We start from the raw sequence: 15,324 nt of genomic DNA on the forward strand, positions 1-15,324 counted from the left end.
TTTGCAGAGGAAGGTTTCAGCTAAACTCCCCCTGTGAGTGTGTCATATCGCTACGCCCATCTGCCTATATGCCAAAGGTGTTACATGCACATGTATTTAAGCAGGAAAACTAGACATAGCAGACAAAGGAGTGTTAGAACCGTTTTTTCTCGCTCTTCAATGTCTTAATTTCCCTTTGTTTCTCTCCGCATTGTTTTCTTTTTCAGATGGACTTTGCCTGCAGTCATGTTGTTTGTAACTGGAGGCCTGAGAGTATGGGTGAGGGGGAGGCTGTTTATTCAGGTGCTTTAAATCAAGGTCAGTTTTACTTTTCAGTTAACCGCTATTGATCTTTAAGAGGCAAACATATAATGATTTTGTTGGAAACAAGATCACTGAGTAAAAACAATGAATATTCTAAACAATTAACTATTGATCATTTCACACAGTACTTTTTCCATTACATTGGCTATAATTTTGTCCTGTGACTGTGCCCTACAGGTCTTTCCTCCACATTGCCTTGTAGTTTGTCCAGAACACACTCGGAGCATCCTTATGACAACCGCATTGCTGTTATACCAAATCCAAGTAAGTTCACGATATGTTCACCTAGAATTCAAAGCAAAATTAAGATTTAGATTCCCTGTGGTCTCACTTTACTCTGAAATGTTCGTTTAGTGTTTAACATGTTTTAAATAATCAAAAATGAGAGATGTTCTGAATACATGGAGTGATATTAAAACAATTAATTGAGGTAAGAAACAGCATTGGAAATATAGAGGCTGTATTATGCTCTGCATTAGACATCACCCACTGATGATTTTCCTTCACCTACAAATGAATACTCTGCAACGTCTGATTGAAATGTCAAGCCCAAAACTGCTTTCATAGCAAAGTCTTTGATCAGTTATTTGACGGTTCAAAGAAAAAAAAATCATATCCTTTTGTGGGTGTGAAGAAAGAAGAAATGAAAGAAGCACTTTCTGAACAACTGGTGATCATTTGAAAATCAGTTCTACTATGTCACATTATGCTGAGACAGAATATTTTTTACTTGGATTTCATCATGAGTTCTAAACTATGCTTTGTCTGCAGTCCCTTCTCTAAAGCCACCACCTGTACCTCCTCGTTGCTCCACACTGAAACACACACCCCCTCCAGTACCCCCTCGAGGTGAGGAACCTACACAAATGCCAACATACACTCACAGACTCTAATAGCATTTTCACACATAATGAAACCACAGACACTAGAAATCTGTAAATCAAATAAATTGCTTTTTTTGTTTTTACTATTTTTTTTTTTGATCTTGCAAAGGGGAAAAGCACCCATCATTTATTTAATTGCCAGGTATATCTGGAATAGTTAAAATAGTAATAGTTATAATAGGTCTGCTGAAAAAAAAGAAAATTACACAGTAACCCAAAAAAACAACAGCAATATTTTCAGTGTGTTATTTCAATATATAGTGTATCAGCACCTTATTACCTCATTGAGGCCTACCAGAGTAAATATATTTGACCTTTTACACCTCAGAAGTTCCCTCTTAGAACTGGTTGCATTTTCTAGGATCCAAGTAATCACCGTCATCTCTACACACGGACATAGAATGATTTACTATTACCTAGGTATATCTTTCTCATCTATAAAACCGTCTGCAGTTTCTTTCCTAATTGTCCTGTCTCATGTTTGACCTTTGCAAAAGAATTCACAGTTGTACATTTAATTTAATATATATATATATTTTATTTGACATGCCTGGCTAAAAAAATATTAAAGATTTTAAAATGCTAAAATCTGATCATTTCTCAAAAAAAATAAATGTAAACCACTAACAAACAACCAACATTTAAAAAGGACAAAAGTACATTGCTGGTGTCATAGGTATATATTATTGACATCTCTCTTTCTTTCTTACTCTCTCTTTCTTTCTCTCTTTTACTAGGCCTAGAAACTAAAGGACAGAGTCGTATAAAAGCCAACGTAAATGTTGTGTCACTCAAAGTAGGAAGTCTTGTGGACATAAGCAAAGGTGAGATAACTCATATATGAACATAATGCAAGTATATAATTATGCTTAAAGCCAATACAAATCTTAAACTAGGCTTAAACTCTACTCAGAATCTGTCCTAACCAATTCATCCTCTCTCAGCATCCAGTATACAGAGCAACCAGAAACCAGTGCACTGTGGGAAATGTAGGGCAGCCATGTCTTCTGTGAGCAGTTCACAAACAAACCGACATGTAACAGTGAGTCAGAACAATTCTGAAAAATAAAAAATATGGGCAATATCAAAATTTGGGAATCAAACTTTTCAAATTAAATGAGTGTGTTGTCAGATAAAAAGAAATAATTTCTTAATAAGAAAACTATTTTTTGCCCCCCCTGAAAACACACACACACACACACACACACACACACCTATTCTCTTCTTCTCTCCTTTTTTCTCCCTCCACCCACCATCTTTTTCACCTCTATCTCTCTATAGACATGGAGCTGTGAGTTCTGTGATAAGGACAATGTTCTGTCTCAGAGTGAGGTAAAAATAGGACGGAGTCCTTTGTGGACTCCTCCAGGCAGAGACGTGCTTTATGTGGACGAGGAGACAGACGCAGACTATATGAACCTGGAGGACATGCTGGTGGTCTTCTGTGTGGACATTTCTGGAAGCATGAGTGTCACCTCAGAGGTTAATAATATTGAAATCCATCAGTTTCACTATACACATTATCAGTTTACTTTATATACTTATTTTACTCTCTCACTCTCACTCACTCTCTCTCTCTCGTTATAAATAGGTGTCTCCTGGAAATAGCATGAGGTCACCCACGTATGTATCAAGACTGCAGGTGACCTTACACTTTAGTTACTTTTGTAGATATGCTAGTATTTTTTTTTAATCACTGTTCACTAAAGGGTACTTATTTTGTTTATACTATTGGATGCAAACCTGGTGTGTTTTGATTAGTGATGCCTTATAAAGTGTATTACTGTCACTAGAAGTAGATACAGCAGAGCATTTAAAAAAATGAAGTGAAAGTAGAATGGTTGGATTTTATAAAAGTGCTATTCATTGCATCCATGTGGAGAAATTTACATCCAGTCATGGATCCGAATAAATGCTTACTTCACTAGGAAAATGGTTTCTTTTAGGGAGGAATTTAAGGTTTATTTTACTGAGCAAAAGGACATACTTTGCAGAGGGTAGAAGTAAAAGATAAAGAATTAAACGTGTTTCCGTAATTTTAATAAATGTATAATACTTAATTCAGGCGTTAAATTAACTTCCAATTCCACCTTACATGGAATTCCATTTCCAATTCACATTATTAATTATCGAAGTAAGTATATAGTGTCGCTAAAACAACTGCTAATCATTCCTCTCTGTGGTATGGTGTCCTTGGTGAGGCTTATACGTAGCTGATCAGAATTGGCCCATTTTTGATCAGTGCTTTTCAAGTGAGAATGTACAAGATGGCCTAGATGGAAGTCAGTTTTTCTTCACTGGTAGCTTTCGTCAGTGATCTTTACCCCAGTTTTAACATTCTCCGATGTCAGTGTGGTTACTTCATCCTGCTGTTTGTTGTACAAAGTTGTCCTGACTACTACTTATAAATAACTTGCAGACGTATACACAAATGGACTGTCACGTTACTTTGTTTTGTGTTTTCAGGGAATTCAAGAGGCTTTACAAAGGGCACTATCCTCTTTGTTAAAATCTTCACCTCACCGTCGAGTAGCACTTGTCACTTTTAATGATGAGGTAAGAAATAGAAGTGGGAATGAGTGCTAATACAAAGAAGTGTTAATATGATCATGACTCAGTCCAATTCTAAACATGTTACTATCTTACAAGAACAGTCACTATTTTAAGCATTATTTGACTTTACAAACATTTAATATAAAACAAGTATATTACCTCTATCCCAAGCTAAAAAAAATTGCCAATTTATAAAACATTTCATCAGTGACTACTTTTTCCTTTTTACCTGATAAGGAATTTTAGATAAGTGTGCTGTTTATACGTATGTTAAGTACAAGGATTTTCTAATAGATAATTTAAATGTAATATTTAGGCAAAAGTTTTAGGCACCAGAGATTGAGATTTAAAAAGCTGTTTATCTGAACAGTATTTATTTATTTGCTAAAACAAACAAACAACCAAAAAATAACACCCAACATTACAATAAAACCAAATAAAATTATTCCAGTGTGTGTGAATGTGTTGATTTAACTTTACCCAAATCTCTCATTGTGACAGTGAATATAATTTGAGGTTATCATCCAATACCTAGTTTTGCCAGTTAATAAATAATGATTTTATATAATGTGTGCTGCTGATTTAGCAAATTCATGCAGTCAAGAAGAATCTGAACAAAATATTGTTCTTCTAACTCACACCTACTACTTTATAGAAAATAATTCTTATATTTCTTATTTGTTTTATATTATTTTTTGTATTTACTGTGATTATATATAACTTTATACAAACACCACGCTCACTGAGAATGTACACACAGTACTGTATGTTTTTCTTTACACTTGTTCTCTGTGACCTGTCCTTAGACAATATTGAAGCAATATATGTAGAAAGTCAGCTAATACGTTTTTGAGTGATGCATGCATTTGGAATTCATAACACATAAGTACTGAGTAACCTACCATTTATGATTTCTAGTAAACAAGGTGACAAATGGTGTTCTATGAAATGAATGACATTATTTTGACACTTGTATCATTGATCTTAAATGGCTAGATATTTATATCACTGTCATGAAGAGTCATTCTAAATTAATTGGATGTATAGGACAAACGCTTTGTTAAGGACATCGTACTGTTGCTGAATATAATATCGTAATAAAATTAATTTCATTGCTAATGCAATGGAGAAGAAATCACAGCAATTATGTGGCTGTTTGTCTGAGTTCTGTGTGTTTGAACTGTCAGGTGACGTTGTATGGAGATGGTACAGGAGTTCCTCTGTCGCTGCGGGACTGGGCTCTAGTGGATTATGATCATGTGCAAGAGCAGGGAGAAAAGTATTCCACACCACACTGCATTGCAGAGACTTACCAGAGCCTCACACAGAGAATCAAAGAGTGAGTGACATATGTAGTGAATGTGTTTACATGCACTTAATAATCCGATAACAGCACACAATCAGATACTGTGTGTAATCCTGTCATTGTGGTACATGCACTGTGGTAATCGGATAATAGGAAAATTCTGAGTTTACATGAGTCAGGCAATAATCTGCTTATTGCTGTGCCAATAATATCAGAAATACATAGCACAAACATCTTGCTGTGTCTAAAATTGGATCCAATTTACTAGCAAATATGGATCTTCCTTTTTTTATGATTTCTAGTATTATGCAGTGCTGTCCTTCTCACAGCTTTGTCTACACTGCTGCTAAGATGGAGACAAGCTTTTTAAAACTAATGTCTGTTCATGGACACAGCATGTGTCCCTCCATTACAGAGAAGTGGTACTTCATGAACTTTCAAATACAGGATGGTATTCTCATGGAAAATAATGCTTAATGGCACAAATCTCATAGGTGTTTACCTAGCTACTAGAAGAATCTAGCTCTGTATTCCCAGTACGGACATTATGGCAAAGAAAGCAAAGAGGAGAAAGGATGAGAGTGAGAGTGGTCAAACAAGAGTTAATACTATACTGAATATACACAGTTGAGTGAGCTGAAACAGACATGAGGAAAGAAGTTGGAGGAGTAAGTCACTTGCATTATAACGTCTTTACGTCTTTCATGTGTTGCTGCATAAGTGGTAAGTTTTGATTACGAAAGTGTCCCAATCAGGTTTTTGAGAGTTACTGGGCAGTGAGAATTTGCAATTCTGGTAATAATCTCGGGTTGCTTTGTGTATGAAACGTCAGTGGAACCCAAGCTTTGTTAAGGACAGTGCTATAATCAGGCAGGTTTTTGGGAGGTACTGATGATCTAGGGCCAGTGGTAGTGCCTGCAAACTTAAACCGGATTACTTCACATTTCAGTCCTGGACATCGTTTCTGGAAATAAGAGCTTTTCTGTTGGTTGCTGTGGTTACAATGTCCACCAAAGCTACACATTATGGCTGTAATAATATGGTCCAGTGTATATTACAAGTCATGTATGGGTTTTTATCATATTTGTCAGCATCATTTTATTCAATTACACACACTCCCCCAGCTCAACACCAACTGAAACCATTCTCCACTGATGTAAATATCCCTTTGTGTGTGTGTGTGTGTGTGTGTGCGTGCGTGTGCGAGAGAGAGAGAGAGAATGAGAATGTGTGTTAGTAAAAACCCGAGAGCCGGTCATGTTTGTGATCGAGAGAGATAGATAGATGGTGTGAGACTTCATTTCATGAATGTTTCATTGCATTGCTTTAAATGGATTTCTTAATAGGATTTATAGACCTCGGAAATATGAGTATGCTGTTTTGGATTAAGTACATGTAAATGCACAAATTCAGTTTATAAAAGCATTTATTGAATTCCTATTGTCTCATCGTGAGGCTTTTTCTCTCTAGGGGTGGCTATTCACAAACACACGACATATCTGCAGCATGTGGTTTTTGCTCAAGAAAGATTAAGTTAATAGTAGCTACCTGTCTAGGAACTACCTGTCTGTTCACCTTAAACTACCTGGTTAATGCAAAGAATATACACTGGCAGTCCTGATAACCAATCGATGTAGGCAAACCAATACGGCTGATTGCAAACTTTTTTTCACTGTCAAAAGTAAAATATATATATATATATATATATATATATATATATATATAAAATAAAACGTTTTTCTGAGCAGTGCTTTTTAAGAAACGTGGTTGGTTTGGGTTCCATCTAGATGCACCTTTCTTAAAATAACAATGTTTAAAAATGAGATGTTTAAGTGTGATTTTTGAATTTTCAAAGCTTGAAGAAAAATACCATTTTGTTTTTCAGGAAATGTTGTATTAGATCAAGAGCCATTAATTTTAAGTGTGCACACACATCAATGCATAGCATGCTGTGGTTACATATCAACCCCTTTTAGAGGCCCATGTAGTTCTGTCACAGATCTAAAATTGGACCTTTTTTTAGCAAGGGGAACCACTTCCTAAATTGGCTCATATGAGAATCAAACTTGTTTTTGACAAGTGCCACTGTTGTTCTTGAGCAGAATGTAAGACAAAATATACTTTAAGAGAATGATTTGCTATTTCTTCATATCTTTGGTCAAATGTTTTGTTCTTTTTTTTTCTTTTCTTTTTTTGTAGCTGCATTCATGTAACTGACATTCTTTTAAATAAGGCAAAGATTTATAAGCTCACCTGATTTAGAAAAAAGTAAAAAGAAAAAATGATCAATTGTGGGCCCCAATAAAAAAAGAATAGATGAGCACTTTTTTTCCCATTTATTTTCAAAGAGAATGTTAAATTTCTGTTGTCATGTTGTTCAGATTAAGAGAGCACGGCGCCACAGCACTGGGCCCTGCTGCACTCGTCTCTGTTGCCATGGCATCTCAGTTCACAGGATCAAAGGTCAGAATCTATAATTTGGTGTTTTTTGTCTTATGGTGTGAAGTCTGTGGCCAAGTTTTCAAAAAGCACTGTATTTTCACTCATTTTCATCATATTAAATGTTGTTCTGCTTGTTTGCATCTAGGTCATAATATGTACAGATGGCCGTGCTAACATAGGCTTGGGCCTATTAGAACAAGAATCTGCCAATTCACCTCCTCCATCACCATATTTCTACAGCCAGTTAGCGAACCATGCAGCAGAAAAGGGGTAAATAACTCTTCTCTTCTTTGGCATATAGATATTTTCAGTTTTTGGAGCATAACAATTAAATGTGTCATTTTTTATTTGATCAGTGTCGTGTATAATGTGTTTCTTAAAGTTGCACCCACCTTAAGCATAAATTCTGGTTTAAAATCCAGCTGTGCTCTCTGTGCCCTGATTTGCTTCAGAGAGCCCCTGACAATATAGTTTACTGTGGACCTCTGTGTGTCCACATCACTAATATGGCAAAGTGCAACCTTATTACATTTTATAGAAATGAATGATAAAACAGTGATAATAATGATAATGTGCAACAAAATGTGATTTTCTTGTTTAACCCATCTGTGGTAGTAAACACACACATACATACACACACTAGTGCACTAGTGGCTGTGAACACACACCCAGAGCCGTGGGCAGCCTTCCCCGGTGCCTGGGGAGCAGTTGTGGGTTTAGTGCCTTGCTCAAGGGCACCTTAGCCATGGATTGAGGGAGGAGGACAGTGCTATTCCTTCACTCCCACTGCCCCCAGTCAAACTAATGCCCTTTAAGTCCTAAGCCCTCTTCTCTGTGTCTGTTTTTTAATTTTGACCTCATTAATCAATTGAGTCAAGTCTACAGACACATCAGTTTAAGCCTGATGAACTAATCTTGACTTCCAGGGGAAATATAAATATACAGTTACTTATCGTCAGCAGAGCTATTAAAATTATTCCTGATATTATTTCCTAGAGACAGTATGTACTGTGACAAAAGCAGAAGTCCTAGAACCGAATTCTCTGGAATTACAGAGAAAACATTTACATATTTATTTGCAACCCATGAGTTTTTGCACCTAAAAATGATGCCATATGAATGAGTGGCCTACTAACAAAACTTGTGAATAATTTTAATATCCTTCTGTTTGTTTGTGTTCAGAGTCATTGTATCAGTGATGACATTTGAAGGAGAGGACTGTCGTCTGGCAGAGATTGGCAAACTGGCTGACCACACAGGAGGCAGGGTGAGTGTGTTATACTGCCCGTTAACACTGGCTCAGGATCAGCTAATCCTACCATTATGTGGAAAAAAACATACTATTATTATACAAATGATTTCAATAAAATTTTACAGAAAAGGAAATTATAAAGACAAAAATGTTTCTTTTGGGGTGGGTAAGCTTTTAAATTATGTAGAATTTCAAGTGAAAGATTTTAGAACAAAGCCAAACAGAGATAAGAGTTTCCCTGGCCACCAAGTCTGCCGACCTACATGCACTATCACTACTTGTGCACCTGGGTACCTTGTGTCTATACACTGAAACACTCACACATACACACCTATTTGGGGCAAACTTGTATAAAGTTTTGCCGTCCTATCTTGTGAACAGATCTTTTTGCTCAGTGAAGAACATCCAACAACATCACTGTCTAAAACCAAATTTACACTAAATTATGTCATCATTAACGAACAAGCCAAAACAACTGTCCAACAACTCTACCCTGATTCTGCTAGAAATGTCAGAAAGCAGATTTCAAAGATTTCATTTATTTTCTGCTCATAATAACAGAAATAGAATTTCTGATGAGCTCAAGCTACTCCTTTCAGTTTCATTTCCAGGATATAAATATTCCCTTTCAATTGCACATCGTATAAGTATAATATGCTATGATTTTTCACATGCTGATAAATGGGGTTAAATAATTAGAGGAATCTTTTGAGGAAAATTTAAATGTTCCTCAACAGTATTAAGTGTGTTTTTAAATAAAATTATTTTCAGGACAAATTACATTTCCTCAAGAAGACTAGGACATCCACATTTCACGCTAAATGCCTTGGAAGCATAGAAATGTAGAAGTAGCACACTATCAGTTTATGAGCTCTGTGTAGTTAGCCTAAATTTCCCACTTAAAACTTTGAGAGAGAAAAAATAAATATAATCTAAATAGAGGCTCTTTTAAATATAATTTTAATTATTATACATATTATGTTTCAGCTGCAAATGCCTGTGATAGATTGAGTAATAACAAAATCATTTTAAATTTTGTTCTAAAAATTCCTCTCTAAATGCAATGGATAAGATGTAACATTCTATTCTCTTGGTCCTTCTGTGCTGTGCATAGATCAACATAGTCAATATTGGAACAGTTGCCACAGAAATTCAGACTGCACTAGCTGACAATGTCTTGGCGACTAATGTTTTGGCAACTCTGCTGGCGCCGGAGGGCGTGTGAGTATAAATAATTATTGCATTATTCTCAGAGCTTTCAGAATTCTCAGAATTTATCTTATTCCAACGTGGTATTAAACGTTTCCTATTCAGAACTGCTAATGATGCTATTAAAATTTAGGGTTAGGTAAACCAGGGTTTAAATCTTTTTATTGTTTATGCTGTATTTCTGATTTTGTTGATCGCTAACTATAAATTGAAGAAGACATTTTGCTGCTGTTTCTTGCAGATGTCATCACTCTTTGTGGGTTACCCATGTGTAGCTCGACCACATATGTTTGCTCTTCTGTGAAAAAACTTGCTTCAATGCCTTAAACCATAAACAAATCTTGACAAAACACATTGTGTCGAGTTTAATAATGTTTTATGTTTTCCATTGGTGAATAAGTCAGATTCAACTCATTTTTAAATCAGTTTGATTAAGTTTATATGAATTTATTTGTACCCAATTATTAATTTAATTCATTTATTCATTGTCTGTAACGGCTTAATCCAGTTTAGGGTCACGGTAGGTTCGGAACCTACCCAGAATCACTTATTAATAGCTTATATTCATTTATTTTTTACTGAAGTAATTGGTTTTAATGTTGTTACATATAATTGTTCCAGGTACTTCCCTTATGAGGAAGACAATCACAAGCTGATTAGGGAGATTGGCAACGTTACAGATGGAGCGGAGATCACTTTCCAATTTGCTGTCAAACCAGACAAAGTAGAGAGTAAGTGAAGAAAAACAAATATGGTTTTCTCTGTTGACTACGTGACATTGTGCTAGTGTCAACAGATTTAAAAAAAAAATGATTGCAATCTTCTGTGAAATAGGACTGTCATTCCAAGAGACTCTGCTTTTATGTGTTTGTGTGTGTGTGCGCGAATACTTTAAAAGCATTTCTAGATTATTATTTTTCAGTTTTAAATATAAATTTTACACACACATTTCTTTTTCAAACACACATGCCTGTGTAATATTTTGTTGTGCTTTTTTTGGAATAAAGACATGTTAATATAAAATGCAAAATCTTAAAAGAAATACAAACATGACACAAACTAAGATTAGACTTATTATTGTTTGTATAGGTTTCCAGAGAAGGGACAGAGTACCATTTCAGCTGCAGCTGTCTTTCAAGACTCGTGACCTGAAGAAAGTGACCAGAATAATCACTCAACAGAAGCGAGTGACCACCAGCAGGTAACACTGCAAAAAACACAAGCAACTTAATCACATATAATAATCTTTGAAAGAATAGTCTGAAAGTTTTTTGTGCTTTCTCTTTCTGCTCTCTGTGTTATCTCTCTTTCTAATTCCTCTCTCTCTTTTTTTTTTGCTTCTCTCAAATGTCTCTCTGTAGCTGGGTATGGGCAGGAAGTTTGAATATGTCAGTGTTGGGGGTTCACTGTGCTCAGTTGTGTGGCAGACTCACTATGGATGGCAGAATACAGGAAGCTCAGAGTCTGCTCAGAGCCCAGCAAGACCTTCTCAAAGATATCAGGTGTGTGATGGCGCATGTATCAGAAGAGGTTATTGGAGTCTTTTGGAGTAATTTTGACTGTTGAGAGGCTCATCTGTTTTTGACACCTTTGGATTTAGTATATGGTTTATTCTCATGTTGTTCCAAGGTACTAAGTAAAGGGAAAATAAAGGTTTTGCATGGCAAATGTTTTGTTTCTTAACATTTTGCAAGTTATATGGGCTATGAACCACATATTTTTGAGCAGATTTGAATTATATTTAAAACCACCTATGAATGTGACTTGAATCCATGGTTTTCATGTAACTCTCCTGCTCAAATGGGATGTTCAGGAAAAAAACTCTTTTGAGCTGTCTGTCTGAACAAGGCTAAATATACTTAAAACCTAAACATTATACACAGATAAAGCTAGTGGCAGTTTTTTTTATTGGCCATTAGCTTGTGCATTGTTAGATGTATTTAGGCATCATCTGTAAGACTATTACATTATATAGGTTGTTCGTTCATTAATTAATTCATTCATTCATTGTCTGTAACTGCTTATCCAGTTCAGGGCCGTGGTGGGTCCAGAGCCTACCACAGCATATAGTTAATATTTGTAATCTATTGTAATCTTACAGTGAACAGAAGCCGATTGCAAAGGAGGAGAGTATCTATGGAAACTGGATCAGCACTATGAGTATGATCTGTCAGGATCTCACCACAGACACTCAGGTCAGAGCAATGTACCACTCAAATATATATATATATATATATATATATATATATTCAATGACTCCCGAAACAGTTTTCTACATGGGAATCCCAGGAGGTCACATGCCCTGGTAAAGTCCTTGGCCAAATGGGACTACAAAAGAACATTCACATGGACAATACTAAACAAACCAAAACCAAAACAAGCTCCATATAAAGCAGCAGCCACATTGCATTAGTATTCTTAGGCTGGAATACAAATACATGCAGACACAGCGTTTCAAATAGGACTACATGGGGTAATTTGAGGGAGACACAGCTACATTATCCTATACAAATCTACCAATATAATCCCTTACGAATTACACTCATCTGGTAAAATCTGTTCACTTAAACAGACCTTACTAAGTGGTTTAACATATTGGTGTGTGTATATAAACAATTCAGTTCAAGCTTCTATCTGCTGGAAACCACCTTTAATAAACTCAAGGAGCATCATATTTGAGTCTGATCCTGTGAATGAGAGCTATTGTTCAGATTTCCACCATCAAATATGCATTCATCTCATGCATCTCATTGCGCGCACACACACCCACTTGTACACAAACATACCCAAAACCTGCATGGTATTTTTCTGTGACTATCTGTTCTCATGCATAAGATGAAGATCTGCTGTGCTGCTTCTCAGGTCACAGAGGAAATGTTAGTGAACTTTCACCTACTTTCTTTTAGCAGGACAGCTCAGACTCTTCCACTCCTCTGACCAGCCCAGGACCTGCCACTGTGAGTTCTGGAAGATTATAATAAAAGATTCCTATATTGTTCTTGGCTTGAATTGTGTGCTTTGAATTACAGTTCAAAAACAAATCATAAACATTTAATTTACAAACGCTGTTGTTTAACCCAGTGTAAATATGTTTAGAAATTTAAAAAGGTCGTTCAACTTCAGTTGTTTAACTCCAGTTTCCTAGAGCCAGAATCTAGCACAGTTGTAAAACGTCTTTATTCAAACCAAACACACTAAATCTGGTGATAAACAGAATAGTATACAGAACAGTGTCTGAGCACCAAACTGTGCAGGACAGTCAAACTCCAGGACCGGAAGTGAGCGCTCTGTATTGTGGCGTCATACCAACAAATGCATTATGCAATATATTTTTTTTTCAAGAGTTCAGTACAAACTAACTCAACTGTTTTTATCTTGATCCAGGGTCTGTCTGATGAGGCAGCAAAGGTGGTCTACCAAATGAAGAGAGCGAAGAGTGTGGGACCGAAGAGACAGGAGGCAGCCATGTTGGAAAGTTGATGATAAAGTGTATTCTTTAGCCAGACCTATAATAGCCCTGAAACGCTGAGATCAAACTGTGATCAAAAATATCCATTTCATTTCAGTCCTGACATAAATATCTGTGTATCAATCATGTAATATTTTTGTAAAGTCAAATGTAGACCTCAGATTTGCTGAAGCTTGTCTAGATGAGTTTGCTAAGTAAAATAAACCGGTTAACAAATATAAGAGTGAACGAATGAGTGTTTGAATGGTTGAGTTACAAGCAAGTTTCAGGAGGTACTTCCTATCTAAATATTGTCTTGAAGACCAAAGTGCAATGTGTGTGGAGGGTCATTATTTTGTCATTATTCTTGTTACTGGGACAATTCCAAATGTTTTGTTAATGAAAAATAAAAATTCAGAAATCTGTATAAATATTTTGTTCTGCTATTAATGGAGTGACGGGGGAGCTTAGGGTAGTGCCTGGAGGTTAAGATACCTTCTTGGTGGGCCAAACCAAATGTATGCACAACAAAAATTCTCTCATCACCTGTTTGCTAAAATAATCTGGTGCATTGTACAGTGCACAATAGTGTATGCAACATCTGGCTCAACTGTTATTCTACTTCAGTCTTAATGAGTTTTTAGGTTAAAGTTCATTGCCAGCTCCAGTACTTTCTGTTATGATTTATGAAGGTTGAACACTTGTGTGGGAATTTTAGAATGTCACTCTTGTAATGGCATGGTTCTATCAGAAATCTTCCAAAGACGGTATGTACCAATTTCCTCTACTAGTTTCACTCTCTTACTGATTTTATTATTGAGATATTTGTAGCCACTAAAAAAACTACAAACAATATCTACTCTCCCATTAACTGTTAATGAGACACATACCTGTGTTAGTTTTTACCCACCAGTGGAGAAGTTATTTCAAAAATTTTAAGTATGTGCTATGTCCCATTTAGTTTTGGACTGTTTCAAATTTAGCATGAGAAAAAAAAATGATAACCAGCTTTCCTGTGAAGCAAAACATTTGAGACTAACTGAATGATTTAATAAACTGCCTTGAAACATAATTTTACTTTAAAATAAAAAGTAATAATTTACTTACATTTTATTTTACTCCGACCAGTTTACAATGTCTTTTGGACCATCTGAGATTAGCTATGGCCAAGAGAACTATTCTATTTTTCTGTGCAGAACTGAAGTATTGCTTTCTCCTTGTGTAACAATTTCAGGTTGCATTGCTCCATGCATTGGCTAATAGCATTAGTTGACAATGATTTTCCAAAGTTCTCTCAAGCCCATATGGCTATATTTATCACAGTAGTACGACAGTTCCACAGTGTTCATGCACATTTAGTAGCTTTGTCCTACACAGATTTTCCTCAATCCTTTCACAATATTATGTATGGTATATGGTGAAAAACTGTTTGCAACAATGTGTTGAGAAATGTGCTTTTTTTTTTAAGTGTTTAGCAATTGTCCCAAGAAATTTGTCACAAAATGGTAAGCCACAAACTTGCTTGCAAATACTGGACTTGTGGTGGATGATTTTCTACCTTATTATGATACCCTCAGCTGTTTCCAATTCACCTGGTTATTGTAGAAGAAATCAAACGATGTAATTTTAGTATTATATAATATGTTTTTATTATGCCTTTGACTAATATTTATAAGTGTGTTTCCTGGCGTCAAATTCAAAATGTTATATTTATGAATTTAAAGGTGATGTTCACAATTGTAAAAAAAACACTTTTTTAATAAAATGTTTTCTGACAGTTTGTGTGTTCAAAACCAGTCTAATGTGTTTACGAATCCTCAGTGTCTGTAAATGAGTAAAATGTCAAACAGTCTCAGTCCAATATGCTTGGCATTCTCTCTCTCTCTGCTCATGGCAGAGGTATCTGGAATTTTTTAGACAATGGAGA

At 35.7% G+C, this 15,324-nt stretch overlaps 1 protein-coding gene across 1 annotated transcript; it reads left to right on the forward strand.

Moving 5' to 3' along the window:
- Positions 1-72: 72 nt before the first annotated feature.
- Positions 73-15,112, forward strand: si:dkey-9k7.3 (circularly permutated Ras protein 1). The gene is made up of 19 exons (XM_066681596.1): positions 73-297; positions 481-567; positions 1,075-1,152; positions 1,925-2,011; positions 2,132-2,229; positions 2,469-2,669; positions 2,779-2,829; positions 3,654-3,743; positions 4,928-5,079; positions 7,428-7,509; positions 7,634-7,758; positions 8,671-8,755; positions 9,855-9,961; positions 10,571-10,680; positions 11,039-11,150; positions 11,311-11,451; positions 12,051-12,144; positions 12,856-12,906; positions 13,334-15,112. Exons 1-19 carry the CDS (start codon positions 207-209, stop codon positions 13,427-13,429), a joined length of 1,938 nt encoding a protein of 645 aa, XP_066537693.1. The 5' UTR covers positions 73-206; the 3' UTR covers positions 13,430-15,112.
- The last annotated feature ends 212 nt before the right edge of the window (positions 15,113-15,324 follow it).

Source organism: Hoplias malabaricus, chromosome 9, assembly GCF_029633855.1.
Source record: "Hoplias malabaricus isolate fHopMal1 chromosome 9, fHopMal1.hap1, whole genome shotgun sequence".
Lineage (NCBI taxonomy): Eukaryota > Metazoa > Chordata > Actinopteri > Characiformes > Erythrinidae > Hoplias > Hoplias malabaricus.